Source organism: Paramisgurnus dabryanus, chromosome 24, assembly GCF_030506205.2.
Source record: "Paramisgurnus dabryanus chromosome 24, PD_genome_1.1, whole genome shotgun sequence".
Lineage (NCBI taxonomy): Eukaryota > Metazoa > Chordata > Actinopteri > Cypriniformes > Cobitidae > Paramisgurnus > Paramisgurnus dabryanus.
The window spans coordinates 1,334,485-1,354,128 of NC_133360.1; the positions used below are offsets into that span (position 1 = coordinate 1,334,485).

The 19,644-nt window shown below is 34.3% G+C and overlaps 2 protein-coding genes across 3 annotated transcripts in view; one reads left to right on the forward strand and one right to left on the reverse strand.

The window, feature by feature from the left end:
• Positions 1-19,644, forward strand: part of LOC135721114 (uncharacterized) — a 209,157-nt gene that overhangs the window by 59,113 nt on the left and 130,400 nt on the right. The window lies entirely within an intron of this gene.
• LOC135721110 (uncharacterized) overlaps positions 2,154-19,644 on the reverse strand; it is a 57,217-nt gene continuing 39,726 nt past the window's right edge. The window contains exons 5-6 of one of the 2 annotated variants that reach the window (XM_065243260.2): positions 3,810-3,940; positions 2,154-2,397 (exon numbers count right to left, since the gene is read on the reverse strand). In XM_065243260.2, coding sequence (XP_065099332.1) covers positions 3,846-3,940 — 95 coding nt within the window. In that variant the 3' untranslated portion in view covers positions 2,154-2,397; positions 3,810-3,845. Of the gene's footprint in view, positions 2,398-3,809; positions 3,941-18,972; positions 19,326-19,644 lie in introns of those variants that run through there. The other variant, XM_065243261.2, reaches the window with a different exon arrangement.

A 19,644-nucleotide genomic window follows, 5' to 3' on the forward strand; every position in this document is an offset into this window, starting at 1 on the left:
ACCTCTTATATAACAAATTATCAAGTTAAAATTGAGTATTTGATTCACCGCTCCTTTAAGTTTAATCTGAACTGTGACTAACTGAGTCAGTGACTACAAAAACTAAACAGCCATCTTTAATTGATACTGTGTTCAGTTGCATTGACTTTCATGTCACTTTCCCACATGAACATGCCAGAGCAGTTAATACAGGTAATGAGTGGAGAACAGGAGCTCTTCTTAAAGACAAACTAACAGCTCTGTGAGAGACAGAATTCTTGCTTGTTGGTAGGCGATCAAATACTTAAGTCGTGAAATAAAGTGCAAATTAATTATTTACAAATCATACAATAATTTTTCTGGATTTTGTTTATTCTGTCTGTCACAGTTGAAGTGTAGCTATGATCAAAATGACAGACCTCTGCTTGCTTTGTAAAACCTGCAAAATCATCAGTGTATGAAATCCTTGTTCTCCCCACTGTATCTGTGTGTTTCATTGTGTGTTTATTGTTTAGATGTGTGTGCTGTTTGTTTTATATTTCTGCTGCATCTTTTCTCTTTGCTGTATGTTTTGTATTCATTAGGCTTTTTTTAGAGATCCTGCAACTTCACTTCTTGTTTTGTGTTGGACGTGACATCATGTTTGAAAACGCTCCACGCCCTGTTAACTTAAGTCAAGTTTTATTAGTTGATCTTAAACTGGAGTAATACAACATCATCATTGTGTTTAGTTCAGGTCACTTTTAGTCTTAGCGTGTGGACGGTTTTAGTGTTAAATATTAAGAAAATGTTTTACACATCTCTTGTATTGTGTTTGTGGACTCTGGTTGGTAAGTTAACGTTTCTTAATTTATTTAAATCAACATTTACTACTTTTTTCCTGATTAAATTAGTTCATAAAATCCTAATATTATAAAGTCAGATGTCTGATGTATTGTGTTGTGTGCATGATAGACAGATTCAGATGATCTGTTTAAACAACTTTACTATAGTTAATCACAAACTAAAAAATGATTAAACTAATAAAGTGTTAACCTTAACAGGAACTGGAGTCAGTGACTAACATTGAGTTACTGCTGTCTTTAATGAATACTTTGTATAGTTACAATGAAAGTTAGCAGTTTATTAGTTCATGTTAACTATTAGTTCAAGCACTAGGACACAAATAAGTGTTAAGCTTTATATTTCAATAAGATCTCATTTTTCTGACATTTAGTGCTGGTTTCCCAGATAGGGTTTAGATTAATCCAGGACTAGGTCTTAGTTATATTAGGATTTTAAGTAAAAACATACTTTACAAATAAACAATACTGGTGGGCATAATGACAGTAATATGTTAAGATATTTTAGTGCAAGGTGTTTTTAAATTAAGGCTCAAACATGCAGTTTATTCTGCAACTATAAACCTTGTTCATAAAACTACCCCTTCATGCAAAGTTGGTGTCAAATAATTAAATATGAAAAGATTAAAAACCTTTTATAAATAATAAAATGGTTAAAGAGTTATTTGATTAATCTGTTTGTGTTGTTCAGGTGTGTTTGGTGATGAAGTGACTTTAATGTCAGTGAAGGTGGGAGAATCTGTGACTCTACAGACACATTTTACTGAAATACAGTTTAAAGATGATATCAGGTGGTTTTTTAAAGACACCCTTATCATCAGAATCAAGAAAGCAGCCGACATCAATCCTGAATATGATAAAGTGCCTCCGAGATTCAGAGGCCGAGTGAAGATGAACACTCAGAATGGAGATCTCACCATCACAGACATCACACCTCAAGACTCTGGATGTTATAAAGTAGACAATGTAACTAAAACAAATTCAGCATTCAAGACATTTAACGTTACTGTTAATGGTGAGTGCAGTATTACTGAAAAAGTGAATTGTGCTATTGGTATTTTTATTTGGTATATATTTAATATTTTAGGGCCTTTTTTACCTTTACTGGTATAGTGAAGCAAAAAATGTTATGTGGAGAATCAAAGACGAGAATCAATGTCAGGTCAGCGTAAGCGCACTGATGTTATACTGTATGTTTACACATCCACAGGGGCTATCAGCGCTGATGTATTGAGTTTATTCATTAAATACTGAACTCTTTGTCATCACTACAACTAATAATATTTCACCATGACTACATTTACTGTTCTTCACAATCACAATGAACTCACATTGACAAATAAAATAAAACTTTTATTAATGTTGATTTATTCACATTTCTGTTCTGTGTATTTGTCAGCTGCTTCTACTGTCAGCATTGGTGAGTCTACACAAAATCCATCAGCATCTCTCACTAACAAATAAAACAACACTTTTATTCACTGTTGATTTATTCATCCTTTTGTGATTCTCTTTATATTTCTCAGTTTCTTCTACTGTCCGTATCACTACGACTGCAAAAAATCCACCAGGTGCACTGTAAAAAAGCATGAAGTTAACATGGTTTTGCAAGTCAATTCAACCTATTTTAAGTTTTGACTTGTGATAAATTGACATAACCTGTTGAAATTGTTTAACTTAATTTGTTAAATTAAAATAACAAAAACATATATGTTGATTTAACAAAAGTGCTTGTATTTTAAAGTGTGTTTATGTTGTTTAACACTTATACACACACACACGCACGCACGCACGCACGCACGCACGCACGCACACACACACACACACACACACACACACACACGCGCACACACACACACACACACACACACATATATATATATATATATATATAAAATATTTTATATTTTATATATATATAAAATAACTCAATACACTGAAAAAACAACTTGTAAAATTTACTTAAAAAATCCTCATAACAATTTGCACGAACTTTTTTTAAGTAAAATTTACTGCTTTTTTATAAGTAAAACTTACCTACTAAAATCAAATAAAATTTACTTAAAATTGCATGATAAAACATATGTTAAATAATTAATTAAATGTTACTTAATTATTTTATTTAGAAGTTAGATTTATTTTAATCGTTTAGGTAAAGTCTATTATGTTTTTTTTTAAATTGAAGCATTGCTGTCCTAATAATATTAAATAAATCGTATTTTCTGTTTGTTATTTTCTTTACATATTTCTATGGACCTAGTTATTTGGAGTGTTATAAATGGCATTATAACACAAAATTCATGACTGACAACAAGTCAGTCATTGAATAAACTTGATTCTGAACAGAAACGCACACAAACTGTGTTTCTGACATGTATTATCAGCACTATGGAGAGACTTACAATACAATGTTCTGAACAGGGTTCATGTAAAGAAACACTGATCACCTGAACGGTGACTTCACAAAATTATTATTTACAACAAAACAATATCAATAATATAAGAGCTTAAACCTTTATGACATTTTGCTAACAAATATTTAAGTAGTTAAAGTTCTTATCAGTTCTTATTATGTGATAAAGCTTAAAAAATAAAAATATTCAGGCACAAAGAATTGTGGGTATTCCTTACAACATGTGCAAATAAATGTAAGTAAATTTTACTTAGATTTTTTAGTTAAATGGATTTAAAATTTACTTAATTATTTTATGACTATGTGCAGTGACTATAAAACAGTTAAATAATACAAGAAAATATCTAATAAGACTTACTATTCCCACACAGTTCATTTTTTACATGAATTAATTGTGTATTTATCATCATTTTACTTAGGAAAATCTAGTTCTCAATAAATGTTAATATTATTATGTAGAAATTATGAGAGTTAATCTAATAAATATTACTACACCAAAAAGTTCGTTTTTTCAGTGTATGCTAAATGCACGTTTTCTCTTGTTCATCTTTAAACTGAATGAACTGAACTCTTACAGATGTGTTGTTGTTGTTGTTGTTGTTTATACTCTATCAGGAGGACATCAGCCAGATCCTATGATTATGATCTATTGTGCTGTTGCTGCTGGATCTCTGCTGATTGTAGTTGTAGTTCTGATTATCTGGATCTACAGGAAACACAAAAACAAACATCAACAGGGTAAATATCAACTACAACTAATCAGTGTTACTATCTCATAGAATTGTTTTCTGCTCAGTGATTTCAAATAACAGCCTTGAAGTTAAAACTTTATTCAGAATCTTTTGACATCAGTGAAAAGTTTGCAAAGCCTTCGAATGGAGAATAAGAGCTTTATTGTTTTGTGTCATTATTGTTACAGATCAGACTGGTGAAGATGAGATCACTTACGCTGATACAACATTCTACAAACGAAAAACACACTCTAAGGTAAAATAAGGATGATCGGTTCATTTCATTTTCAGCATTAAATCAGATTTACATTTGTGTGTATTCAAATTGTTCAGCGGACATTTGTTATAATCTTATTTTAAAAATTTTATTACCTTATTTCATTTTTATTTTGCCAACATTACACATTCAATTCCAAATCAAAGCATTACCAACATTTATCAAGTCTGTATTGTTTTTTTAAAGGGAAGCAAAAAACATTTTTCTCTGTAGATACTAAAAACTAAAGAAATTTCTTATTGTATTTAGTTCCTGGGGGTCGCCTGAGGTCATGTTAATAACCACTAGACCTCAAAATATTCTAGATATAATAAAAGTCTGAATCTTTGCATTCGTTACTATTCTTCCATCTGTTTTAACAGTAGCTCTTCTGTGTGTTTTGGGTTTTTATGCCATTTGAAAGCATTTCAGATCATTTTAGCTGAGCATCCTAAACTTTGCTGCATTTCTTTATACGTGTTCCCTTGTCAAATCAACTTTTTAATCAAATTGAGTTGTTCCTCAGAGCAATGTTTGGAACGGCCCATTTTACTTAGAAATTCAGCAGCAGATTTGGTTGAGCTGTTTTTACTCATTTTCTAATTAAACTTCACACTGATCACTCCACTTTCAAAAAAAGAGTCTATGGGTCCTATTTTAATGATCTGAGCGCATTGTCTAATTTTTATAGGTTTATTTGCACAGAATTTATGATAAAATAATTTATTTGATAAAATGTCATAAAACTGGGGCCCCCTGGCAACATCTCGCGGCCCCCAGTTTGAGAACCACTGGTCTAAAGCGCACAGCCTAAAAGGGTTATTCCTATTTTCCTAATGAGAAATGGGTGTGTCTTGGCATAACGTCCAATACACCAATGAGAGTCTCAGCTCTCTTCCCCTTTAAAAGCCAGTTGCGCTGGCGCCATGCAGAATCCCTATTTAGAAAGCGGAATTTGTAAAATGAAAAATAAGCGGAGGAATAAGATACACAGTTTAAGAATAATGTTAAAAAAATGTGTTTTCATTTTTATTGAAATTGTTATTTTTTTGATCAAAACCTTTAAAACCCGTTTTCTTTTAGTCATGGAAGTAAAAAAGCAGGCTTTTAATTGCTTTAAAGGTTCTCTAAGCGAATTCACGCGTTTTAGATCATAAAACATTTTTTGTTACAAACAGCACACATCTCCTCACTATCTGCTTGCTACACAGCAAAATCCCCAGTGTTGAATTAACACTGCTCGGTGTTTATATAATCCACACCAAGATTGGTGTTAAAAAAACACTAAATCAGTGTTAAAGTTAATAAGATAATGAACTGATTGAGTCATTAAAAGTGAACACCTGCTGGTCATTCCGTGTCAAATCAACACAATTTTGGAATTGTTCCTGTCTTAAATGTTTTATTTTGTTGACTCTTTTTCTGGAGAAAGTAATACTAAAATGAGGAAGAAAGCTAAATTATGAAATGCAATAGATGAAATCACCATATATAGTTAAATGAACACTAACATCATCTCTGTTAACATTACAACTTGCTTGCAGAGTTACATGGATGATAGGTTTAACTTCTAAAGAACTGCTGTAAATCTGGTTAATAAAGTAAGTCACAATTGCTCCAATTAGTGTTTCCTTTAGTTGGGTACTTGGGTCTTGAAGTTTAGTGTTAGTTTTCTTCTGCTCATTGTGGCAGTGTGTTTATAAAACACATCCGTTAAAGCAGAGGAAGATGAGAGAAATGAAGTCTATAACTAACACTATGTAAATTTGTATAAAACTTGTGAGTCAATGATATCGTAAAAAAAATTATCACTAAATATAAGTGTTTGCTTTATGTTCCGCCAAACCTGTGAAGCTGTCATGAAATCCAACAGTGCTGTAAAAGTCCACCTACCTTGAAGAGTTAAATATTGTTTACCCAAATCTAATCTGTGGTTTCAGTAAGACACACTGAGACATCAACAATCAGCCTATAAAACACAATCATGGTGACAATCAACAACAAAACGTCATGCCACAATGCATGCTGGGTACCAGGATTGTAGAAAACTCATTCATAACTCCCATCATGCATTGCAACATGACAAAAATTTAGCAACTTTCTTGCCATTAACTGTCACCATCGTTGAGATTTGTATCAGAAATCATGAAGTCTCTCTTAAGCAAAAAAACAACAACAACAAAAAACACTAAAGCATTACGGCAGTCTTATTAAATACAATGACATTTGCATAGAGCTTTTTTATATGTCTGTTTCTTCATAATTAATTTGTGATCAAATGGTTCAATGATTAGTAGAGTGGAATATAATAAAAATAAACAATCTGAGATGGTCTGGAAGGGCTTTCCTCTACATCAGTGGTTCTCAACTCCAGTCCAACTCAACTCAAGACCCACTGCTCTGCATATTGTGCATGCCTCCCTTTTTTAACACACCTGATTCAGATCATCAGCTCGTTAGGATAGATTCCATAAACTGAACTGAGTGTGTCAGATATGAGAGACATCCAAAATGTGCAGAGCAGTGGGTCCCAAGGACTGGAGTTGAGAACCACTGCTCTACATGAAGCAATGATCAAGTGGTCTTACTAAAACATTGTTGCTTTTGCTAAAAGAGGAGAGTTAGATCAATGAAAGTCAACGGACAAATGCCTAACTAAAGGAAACACTTATCACAATAATGGTGACTTCAAATGAACCCAAAACAAACACAAACTTAAGATTTAATGTGATACATTTTGTGATAAATGTCTATTTGACTTGTGAGACATCACGTCAGAAAGAAGATTTGTCTACTTAATCACACGTGTGGATGCTGGAATAGTTGAGCACTTGTATTTTGTTCTGACAGCTGTTTAGAAGTTAAACTTATCCATTTAGAAAATAACTCTGCAAGTTATCATTTTATTTTTCAAACAGAGATGCTGATAGAGAGGCAAATGTGAAAGATTGCAGCTTTTGGAGGCGAGTCATCAAAATAAAAATGTAGAGACAGGAACATTTCCAAAATGTAATTGATTTGACACGGAATGACCAGCAGGTGTTTACCATTAAGTCTTAATCATCACTTCATTATCTCATTAACTTTAACACTGATTCAGAGTTATATTTTTAACACCAGTCTTTTTTAACACCGATCTTGGTGTGGATTATATAAACACCAAATAGTGTTGATTTAACACTGGTAGAGTTCATTTAACACTGGGGATTTCCTGTGTACCTGACCGCTGATCAAACTGTAAAAAAACGTGATCTCTGTAGACAGCCCAGGCTCTACAAACTTCAATATACACACAGTGGCCAAACCTGCACCACGAAACAAAACAAAGTTTTACAGCCAATAAATGCCAAGAAGGATTTGGGGGTGGGGGTTGGTCGCGTTCACGAAAGCACAGAAGGGAGGGGGAGGGAGAGGGGGAGGAGTTAGCTACGCTCCGTTTGTTTGAAAACAGTTCAAATATCAACAACAAGTGACGTCGAACATATTCGCTTAGAGAGCCTTTAAATGTATGACTATCCAATATCATCAAAAAATAATTTACAAGTATGTAAGAAAAGGTTTGTACTCTAAAAATACTTTATTTGTAACAAACAGGAGATAATGAATTTACAAATGTGCAGAGAGCCGTTTCAGCACTCGGACAGTGTCATGTTTTTTAAAAGGTACAGAGTCATCATATACAATAAATCCGTGAGGTAGCATTTAAAAAACATTTAAAAATATATGCAATATTTGCATTTGTTTAAAGCAAAACATTACTTAGGCTGCAGGTGAAGCAGCTCTTTACAACTTCTAATGTCTCATAATCGGTCCTCATTTATGCCCAAGAGATTCAATAATAATCTTTTACATTTTAATCATTTAATTTTTCATATTATAAAAATGGTTGTGTTCTGCTCCGCATCATGTGTGCGTGATAAGCAAAGGTGCATTGTCGTCTTGTATTAAGAACGGGCTCATTAAATAACAAAACCAATATTGCGCCATAGACTTTAGACTTTAGAGCAGGTTTTTGTTGGTCAATGGCGTAGTCTATTTTAGCTGCCTCAGCAACATGCCAACAATGCGCCTGAATAAACCTCGTTTTTAGATCAGAACTGCCATGTGCGCAAAATTGGGTGCAAATGCATTTGGTATTTTAATAACGTGGCGCTAAATGTGAAAATTATCATTGCGCCAGGTTGCAACTAGCAAAAGACACTTGCATCACGCATTGCGTTGCATTGTGCCGGGTGTATGATAGAGCCCTTTAACCCAGAACAAGTAGTGAGGATATCATTACCAATGGCTTTATTGTTTTTTTTTTTACTACAACTACTGTACATCTGTAAATAATTTCCAATGCAGAAATATTACTACTAATAACAGTGGTTCATTAGGGGTAATGATGTTGTACGGCTATTTTTTTAACACCACTGTAGTTCCAGTGAGATAAATGTTATATCAATCCACATCAGGAAAGTGCATATACTATACACAGTCTGTACACAATCTCTGTGTATAGTACAAGCCGATAAGAGTACATTATACAGTACAGTAAATCAAAAGAGATGTAGGAGTGTTATCCAAACATTATTGGCAAAGATAGTCTCTTATACTTGGCAGCAGACACGAATTGAGGTGTTCTGGGAGGTTGTACTTCATACTGCATCATCTTTAAATAATAATTATGTGACTTACGTCAATTGACCTGAAAATGTCAAGTTTCCAATGCAGTTTTGCGAAATTCACCTTTTCCAAATTGCCTGATAAACCACCTTATGTGAGCATAATTCTTGTTGCGATATTTGAGAGTTTTTGCTAAATTTACGTGTTGTAAAGTAAAGTGCAATTAATTTTTTATGCAAAGTGCTTAATAATGTAAAATAAACTAAAAAGGAAAATAAAATTTAAATGCTAAGGTGAAAAAATATATTTTGGCCTTTTTTGAAAATGGTAATGGTGCAAAGTGGCTGTCTAAAGGCAACTGATTCCACAAACAGTGAAAAAGCTGTCTCACCCTTAGTTTTCAAATGGGAATGAGTAACAGATAAAGAGCTGTTACATGACAAAGGTGTGATATGATCTATAAGATGAGATGGAGATTGATTATTAAGAGCTTTAAAAACAAACAATATAATCTTAAACTGAACTCTAAAATTGACCAGATGCTTGTGAACCGACGCTAAAGCTGTATTTTGTACTAACTGAAGGCGTGAAGCAGAGGTGGGACTTTCAAGTCAAAATCAAGTCTCTCAAGTCATAAATCCCAAGTCATCAAAGAGTTAAATTTCATGAGATAATTGATTAATTATATGGTGATTGTGCATTAATGATGAACACCTGTTATTAACAATCAACATCGCTGAAGAAAAGAGAAACACAAGAACTACAACTAACTTCAGCCACAGCTGTAGAAGGAATTAACAGAAAAAAACAACAACACAATACCACCATAAGTATGGTCAAGGTTTGCTTTAGTTGGTCTCTTGACCCTTTTATTAATTTAAAGTAATTTGTTTTTAAGCAACTGCAGTATTATTTTACAGCAAACATTTGTGCATTGCTGAAGCAAACTGCACAAAGTCACCATGATTGTGATCATTGTTTTTTTCTGTTTGCATTACTTTGTGTGTATAAAACACATTTGTTGTAGTAATGTAAAATTAGTTCAATTTTGTGGTGGTTAGAACATAATAAAAAAGATCATCATCTAATTAATTGATTAACTCATAAAAAATTATTTTCTTTCAATAATGTGTTTGAGATACAGTGCTTTCGCAGCAGTTTGTCATCAAGGATTTTTAGAAACCATGGGCAAAAACTAACCGCTGTATACTTGGGACGTACAAACATCAAGAATCAGAGTACGAATCTCAACCATGGTGACAATTAAATGAAAAACTGCAATGCATGCTGGGTATTTATGAATTACACATCTCATTCAGGACTCCCAACATGCACTGCAGCATGGACAAATAATGAACTTTTTGCAATTTTCTTTGTCACCATTGTTGAGATTTGTACTCTGATTCTTGATGTTTGTGTGTACCAAATACACAGCGGTTAATTTTTGCCCATGGTTTCTAAAAATCCTTTATGACAAACTGCTGCGAAAACAATCAATAAAGTAAATCAATAAATTAGACAATGTTTTTTTATTATGTACCAACCACCACAAAATTGAACTAATTTTACATTACTATAACAAATCTGTTCTTTACACACAAAGTAATGTAACCAGGGAAAACCTTGGCAAGCAAAAACTCAAGGGTGAACAGTCCTACTAAAACAACCAATGATCACCATCATGGTGACTTTGTGCAGTTTGCTTCAGCAATGCACAAATGTTTGCTGTAAAATAATACTGCAGTTGCTTAAAAACAAATTACTTTAAATTAGTAAAAGGGTCAAGAGACCAACTAAAGCAAACCTTGACCATACTTATGGTGGTATTGTGTTGTTGTTTTTTTCTGTTAATTCCTTCTACAGCTGTGGCTGAAGTTAGTTGTAGTTCTTGTGTTTCTCTTTTCTTCAGTGATGTTGATTGTTAACAACAGGTGTTCATCATTAATGCACAATCACCATATAATTAATCAATTATCTCATGAAATTTAACTCTTTGATGACTTGGGATTTATGACTTGAGAGACTTGATTTTGACTTGAAGGTCCCACCTCTGGCGTGAAGACCAGAGTACAGTGAGTTACAGTAATACAAACGTAAGATAATAAATACATGAATAACTTTCACCAGATCTTGAAAAGACAAAAAGAATTTAAGTTTGGAGATGACACGTAGTTGATAAAACTTTTCCTTATGACAGAATTAATTTGTTTGGATAAACATAACTCAGAGTCTATAATAATGTCCAGGTTTCTACACTGCAATATCCCGGGAGTTAAATTAAAGGGGTCATATGATGAAAATGTTAGCATTGCCACTTTGTAGGTGTGAGCAAAAATAGGTCATTGAAATTTGGCTTTCATTATGATGTCATAAGGATATCTTATTAGAATAATACCGCCTCCTTAATCTGAACTCTCCAACCACTGCACTGCCGTTTAGTGCAGAGAGAAAGAAAGAGAAAGGAAGGACTTGACAGCACAATAGAGTTTGAATTACAACAAACCACCATCATTGTGATTAGTATCTGCACTTCAGCCGCTCATTTGCATTTTAAAAGTCACACCCAAAACGACACATTTTTGGACTTGACAGCACAATAGAGTTTCAATTACAACAAACCACCATCATTGTGATCAGTGTTTACACTTCATCCGCTCATTTGCATTTTAAAAAACACACCCAAAACGACACATTTTTGCTCAAACCTACAAAGTGGCAATGCTAACATTTTCATCATATGACCCCTTTAACACTGCTCAGTGTTTATATAGGTCCACTCTCCAGAGTGTTAAAAAATTAACACCGGAGAGAGTTAAAATCTGCAATCTGTGACTTTCTCCTCTCTATCACCATCTCTGTTTGAAACCTAAAATTGCATTTTACATCTTACTTGTAGAGTCATTTTCTTAACTTAGGTTTAGATGTTGGCTGTTTCATTTAAAGTCACCATTATTGTGATCAGTGGTTGTTTTAGTTGGACTTGACTCTTGACTATTAGCTTGTTAGATTTTTCTAACTGCTATATCTTAGTGTTGTTAAAACACATTGTTGTAGCAAAGAAAAGTTATTGTGTGATTGAATATTGATGGTTGAAACAAAATGTTAAACATAACCATTTAATGAACAGATTTATTAATACAGTTTTTCCTCCTCATCAGAAGCATCATTTTCTATTATTAATAAATTGTAACAGTTCAAGGTCCAGAACTCTCATAGCAGTTTGACATTCTAAAGGATTTTGATAGTGTGCACAAAAACAATAATCGTTGAACAATGTAGATACAAAGACATCAAGAATCGGAGTATGAATCTCAACAATGGTGACAAAGAATATGGTAAAAAAGTTCATTATTTATTCATGCCGCAGTGCATTCTGGGAGTTCTGGATGAGATTTGTTATTTGTTAATACCCAGCATGCATTGCAGCATGAAGCTTTTCATTTTATTGTCACCATCATTGTGATTCATACTCTGACTCTTGATGTTTAAGTGTCTACATTAGATTGCAGTTATTCTGTATTGTCAGTGTTTAAAAATGGGTCAGAATAAAGAACTGTTATGAGAGAGCTGGATATCATACTACAGTATCATATTAACATACAGAATTAATTCCAGTAAGAAATCACTAAATAAATTATTTTTAACTCTTTCACCGCCAGCGTTTTTAAAAAAAGTTGCCAGCCAGCGCCAGCGTTTTTCATAATTTTCACCAAAGTTTAATGCCTTCCAGAAAATGTTCTTCTTTAAATAAATAAACAGACAATATACCAAATGAAAGAACAGACCCTCTGCTTTCAAACAAAAAAAAACCGTTTCATCCTACCTTTAGTGGTTCTTTTGCAATCAGCTTTTGAATATGGGTAGGTTTTTGCAAAAACACCATATTTTGAGCAAAAAGCAAAAATAATTCCATATTTGTGACGGACTTTTCATAGAGATCCCATTCAGAGCGATCTTTAAAACAGACACGGACATGCAGCAGCTTGCCATAGGGCAATACTTCCGGTTTTAAAAAGTTGCGGAAGGGCGCCACCTGGTGGATAATAGCGGTATTGCGGAAAGACGGAAAATCTCGTCATTGGCGGGGAAGCGTTTTCTCTTAAAGGGGACATATTATGAAAATCTGACTTTTTCCATGTTTAAGTGCTATAATTGTGTCCCCAGTGCTTCTATCAACCTAGAAAATGTTAAAAAGATCAAACCAATAACTTAGTTTTGGTAAACCATTTTCTGCAAGCATGTGAAAAATAGGTCATTGTAATTTGGCCCTTATTGTGATGTCAGAATAAGGTAATACCGCCCCCTTTATCTGCACTATCCAACCACAGCACAACCATTTAGTATGGAGAGAAAGAGAGAGATAAAATATTTCACAGCACAATTGAGTTTCAATTGCAACAAACCACCATCATTGTGATCAGTGGTTGCACTTCATCCGCTCATTTGCATTTTAAATGACACACCCAAAACGGCACACTTTTGCTCAGACCTATTTTAGACTTAGTTTGCATCTTAAAAAAAATCTCATAATATGTCCCCTTTAATTGACGAGATATCTCGTCAATGGCGGGGAAAGAGTTAAGAGTGTTATTTGATAGTATATCCTAACAACAATTATAATCATAAAAATGCACTAGTGTCTCATCTTTGGCCACAAAAAAAGCATGTTCTTAACACATGCAATTATAACAGGCAAAAAAAGCTGAAAAGCTAAGACTAAGACTCAAGAGTCCAATTAAAACAACCACTGATCACAATAATGGTGACTTTAAATGAAACAGACAACATCTAATCCTAGGATAAGAAATTAACTCTACAAGTAAGATCTAAAATGCAATTTCAGTTTTCAAACAGAGATGGTGATAGAGAGGAGAAAGTCACAGATTATAGCTTTTAACTCTCTCCGGTGTTAATTTTTTAACTCTCTGGGGAGTGGACCTATATAAACACTGAGCAGTGTTAATTTAACTCCCGGGATTTTGCAGTGTAACCTGTAAAGAGATTGGGGGGACTGTTTTTTGAAGACTGAAAACAATAATTTCTGTTTTCTTCTCATCGAGTTGCAGAAAATTATTTGATAACCATTTTTTAATATCTAAGAAACATTCCAGCAATGGTTAAATGGAAAAAGACCTTTCTTTGAGATATGAGCTGAAACTTCGTAAGACTGTGCCCCTGACATTGATCAAATGTTTTAAACGGCAAATAAGAACATTATAGGATAAGGTTAGGACTTCTGCCCACAGTTTTTTTGCATGCCTTCGGTCATTATTTTTATTTATCTAATGCATTTATAATGGTATTAGTTAAACGTAGATTAGTCATATAGCAACTATACGACACAGAATCTGCATGACCTAAATTTATAGTCAGGAGTCACTACTGGTTAAACCGTGAATCAAACTGTAACAGACAGGTTATACTGTTAGGTTTTCTGCTAGTGAATGGTTATAATAAGCTTTTTAGTTCAACACATAAACTAGCCATCTCACACTGAAAGTGACATGCTTGTCAATTATGCAGTGCATACTCAAAATGTGAACTTTTTTAACCCATCCCAGAGAGTGGTGAACACACACACTGCAAGTCGTGAACACACACACATAAACACACCAGGAGCAGTGGGCAGCAATCATAGCACCTCGGGAGCAAATAGGGTAAGGTGCCTTGCTCAAGGGCACCACAGTCACAACCTGCCTGCCATGAGACTTAAACTGGCAACTCTCAGGTTACAAGCCCAACTCTATAACCACTAGACTAACTTCCCCTGAATCTATTTCATAAATGGTCTGTTATTATTTCTTGTCTTGTCATATATTGTGTTTTTGTGTTTCTCACAGAGAGTTAAAGATGAAGATGATGTGGTGTATGCAGGTGTTGTGACCAGACGTTGATCAACTGTGGCACTGTCTTATATACTATAAATGTTTTCATTACAGATACTATTGTTCTATTTGACTAAATATTAGCGAATTATCAATATTAATGTGTGATATTTTTGTTGTTTGTTTTTCTCTCTGAATAAGTGATTCTTCATTTATTTTTTTCCTTTCATCTACATTGTCATTTGTTGAGGCCAATGTGTTAATGTCTCTTTCCTGGCAGCATTACTTCTGTAAAAGTAGCATCATTTATTTAGAAATCATTTTGAAAATTACAAAACCAAACTTCTGGCTAAACTGTAGAGTTGTGAGATTTAAAATTGAAGTATAAATGGCATAACAGAAAAGCATCAATCAATCAATCAATCAATCAATCAATCAATCAATCAATCAAACTTTATTTATAAAGCACATTTTAAAACCACCTGAGTAAACCAAGTGCTGTACAATACCATGAAGAAATAGATAAGGTAAATAAAGCACAGCTAATAAAATAAAAAAACTACAGAATAATAAAAGATCAAATATAAGAAAGAAAAATAAGAACATATGAGACATTTAAAAAACATTAAAAGAGGAAAAAATGCTTTTGAGTTTAATTTTAAAAGTTGAAAGGGATGGCGCAGATTTTACGCAAAGTGAAAGACTGTTCCAGTTTCGGTCCAATAGTGGAAAGTAAAAACTCTTTTTAACCCGAGACTTCTAAACTATAAGTAGCCCATGATTACAATAGTTCAGACAGATACTGGGGGCTGAACTGTTGAGCACTTTGAACAGAGAAAACAAGCGTTGAGAGAATTGCAATAGCCTAGACAGGCATAAATAGCATAACAGTGATATTTAATTTACTAAACAGTAAACCATACAGTATTGTTCAGGGCCGTAATTTCCCCCGACTTTTCAAAATCCTGATCATGCCCCCCCCAGTTTCAAAATAGTTTTGTAACACAATATACACAATTTTTATGTATCCAAGAATCGAGTTAATTGTGATGAGACAGACATTTCTGTGTGCCTATTGCCAGATATGACTTTTTAACTTTTGCAACCTGTTAATAATTTTAAATAGTTCTGTATCATATTTTTTTTTTTTGCATTTTTTTATTGATGTTTGAAGCTTAAACCTGCCTGGTAAAATAAATTACTAATTTTGACATATTGTGAGCTTGTGAAAAATTATTATTACAAGTACCTTATACATTACAACACTACAAATATGCATTCAGCAGGGTTCCCACACCGTAGTTAATTTCAAATTCAAGGACCTTAAAGGACTTTCCAGGTCCAATACCCTCAAATTCAAGGACTAAATTGGGTACACATTTCAAGTGAGAGCAAGGTTACATTGTGTTACCTTGTAAGATACATTTTTACAGCTCCCTTTCGAGGGAAATCGCGCTGCGTCACTGCGGTGACACTTTGGGGATGCCTCCAGGGGTAAGTGCGTCTGAATGTGTTAACAAATTCAACCAATGGTGAGGCAGGAGCCAGGAAGTATATCGCTATCTGAAGTATTGCGTTACAGGGACGCAGCGTCTCGTTCCCTTCTCAGGTATTTTCATTTGTCAAACACAACTATGCAAAAAATAATTTTGGTATGAATCAACATTCACATACAGAAGATATAAGCATTAAAAGCAAACAGTTTAGCACGTGTGAATTTTTATGATATTATCCTACACTACACAGGGAATAATATGGATTTTTTTTTCCAGAAAACTTCTTGCATAAAATAGATTCAAGCACTTTCAATGATCCGTATCTATGTATGTATATTTTCAATAACTTCCCAGGGCCTTAAATTTTTCCCCCAGATTCACAAACTTTCAAGGATTTCAAGGAACCGTAAGAACCCTGATTCAGGATAAGACTGAAATGCTTGCACACTAAAGTTGGAATAAAGAATACATGAGTTAAAGTTAGAATGGAGAAACCTCAATTTAAGGATGAATAGTATTAACTTAAATTGTCGCCTCGGATTAAGATTAGAAATGCCTCAGTATTTCTAGATTTTGGTTATCACCTGAAAAAGCATTGTATAAACCTGAGTTTATGGTCTAAAAATGATCCACTTGTAGAGGCAAAACACTAACAAAGACAAACATGTAACTGAAATCTGGAAACAACCAGAACCTTAAGCTACTTAATGAAAAGATAAACCCCAAAAAAAAAAAAAAAAAAAAATACGCAACATGTAATAATGGCACCACAATAGGTTTGGGCGATATATCAGAGGGGATCCCTGCAAGTAAGCCTACAATGGCCCTTTATGGGCCCACTTAGGGCTAGTCTAAGGGCCCCGCGCAGGTTTGCTCATTGGCAAAACGTTGGCCCTTTAGCGCTGGCCCTGCATGGGCAGCCCTCACTTAGCCCCCAGGAAGCCCTCATACAGAAAAATCCCCAGAGTTAAATGAACACTGCTGGATGTTTATATTGTCCCATCTTACAGAGTGTTAAAAAGTAACAATGAAGCAGAATTAAAAGCTCTGTTATCCTCTTTCTCACCATCTCTGTCTGAAACCTAAAATTGCATTTCACATCTTACTTGTAGAGTCATTTTCTTAAAGGGGTCATATGATGAAAATGTTAGCATTGCCACTTTGTAGGTTTGAGCAAAAATGTGTCGTTTTGGGTATGTTTTTTAAAATGCAAATGAGCAGATGAAGTGCAAACACTGATCACAATGATGGTGGTTTGTTGTAATTGAAACTCTATTGTGCTGTCAAGTCCAAAAATTTGTCGTTTTGGGTGTGTTTTTTAAAATGCAAATGAGCGGATGAAGTGCAACCACTGATCACAATGATGGTGGTTTGTTGTAATTCAAACTCAATTGTGCTGTCAAGTCCTTCCTTTCTCTTTGCACTAAACGGCAGTGCAGTGGTTGGAGAGTTCAGATTAAGGAGGCGGTATTATTCTAATAAGATATCCTTATGACATCATAATGAAAGCCAAATTTCAATGACCTATTTTTGCTCACACCTACAAAGTGGCAATGCTAACATTTTCATCATATGACCCCTTTAACTTATGTTAAGATGTTGGCTGTTTCATTTAAAGTCACCATTATTGTGATCAGTGGTTGTTTTAATTGGACTTTGACTCTTGACCGTTGGCTTGTTAGTGTTTTCTGGCTGCTATATCTAAATGTGTTTAAAACGCATGTTATAGCAAAGAAAAGGCAATAGTAATTGAATATTGATGGTTGATACATAAACAACATTAACATAATCATTTAATGAACAGATTAATTAATATAGTTTTCCCCCCTTATCAGAAGTATCATTTTCTGTTAATAATGAAATACTACAGTTTAAGGTCCAGAACTCTCATAGCAGTTTATTATTCTGAAGGATTTTGATAGTTTGCACATAAACATTAACCGCTGAACAATGTAGATGCACAGACATCAAGAATCAGAGTATGAATCTCAACAATGGTGACAAAGAAAATGGTAAATAAAGGTCATTATTTATTCATGCCGCAGTGCATTCTGGGAGTTCTGGATGAGATTTGTAATTTGTTGATACCCAGCATGCATTGCAGCATGAAGCTTTTCATTTTATTGTCACCATCATTGTGATTCATACTCTGATTCTTGATATTTGTGTGTCTACGTTAAAGCAGTTAATTTTGAGTGTCAGTGTTTCAAAATTCTTCAGAACGACAAATGGCTATGAGAGAGCTGGATCTCATACTATAGTATCACATTTTTAGAGAAAGATCCTTCTGATAAGTGTGCAAACAATAATGTGATGATGTTTAGACCTTATTTACTGAATTGACCAACACCAAAGGATCACACGCTGCCATAACAAACATGTTTTAAACACACAAAGTTATAGCAATCAAAAGACTGAACAAGGCAAGAGTCAAGAGTCAAGTTTAACTAAATCAAACACTGATCACAATAGTGGTGACTTTAAATGAAACAAAATCTCAACCTAAAGTAAGAAAATGACTCTACAAGTAAGATGTAAAAATGCAATTTTAGGTTTCAGACAGAGATGGTGAGAGAGGATAACAGCGCTTTTAATTCTGCTTCATTGTTACTTTTTAACACTCTGTAAGATTGGGACAATATATACATCCAGCAGTGTTCATTAAACTCTGGGGATTTCTCTATGTGATGGCTTCCTGGGGGCTAAGTGAGGGCTGCCCATGCAGGGCCAGCGCTAAGGGGCCAACGTTTCGCCAGTGAGCAAACCTGTGCGGGGCCCTTAGGCTATGCCCATACAGGCCATGCCCATACAGGCCCATTGTAAGCTTACTTGCAGGGGATTATATCATGTGTATCTCGTCAGTAAAGCCGATTCCTTGATTAGTAGTAAATCATCATCATCTGCTTTTAGATGGAGCAGCATTTACTACACAGAGCCATAGTTCACTAAACAGCAAGGCAATATTACATTCATAATGGTGGACAAATCGCCTGCGATAATGAATGCAATATTATAGTAAAAGCAGGTGATGGTGATTTACTACTAATCACAGAACCGGCTTTACTGATAAGATGCGCATGAGAATTGCATCCGATTAATCATGCAGTCCTGGTATATGCCATATTCAGTTATGGCGGGCTGCTTCATAGGCCATTCATTTCATTTTTCCATGCTCCTGTAAAAAACAGAGAGAATAACAGTTGTTAGGTCATGTGATCAGGTCAACGTGAACTCAATTTCCTAAAACTAACATGTATATGCAATGGTACAGAAAACACACTCTTTTGTAATAAGACTCAAAATATCAAGCATAGCATTAGTTGTGACCTGGCAGGTCACATTAGCCAAGCTACCATGAGGTGCAGCTGATTAATGTTAACCAATAGAGATTTAACACAGACCAGACAGCATTTTATTGGGGCCCGAGCACAGAGGGGCAGGCCAGAATGGGTACCGTGGGTGCAAAGCCCTTTTGTTTTTGCTCAGTTTCTTTT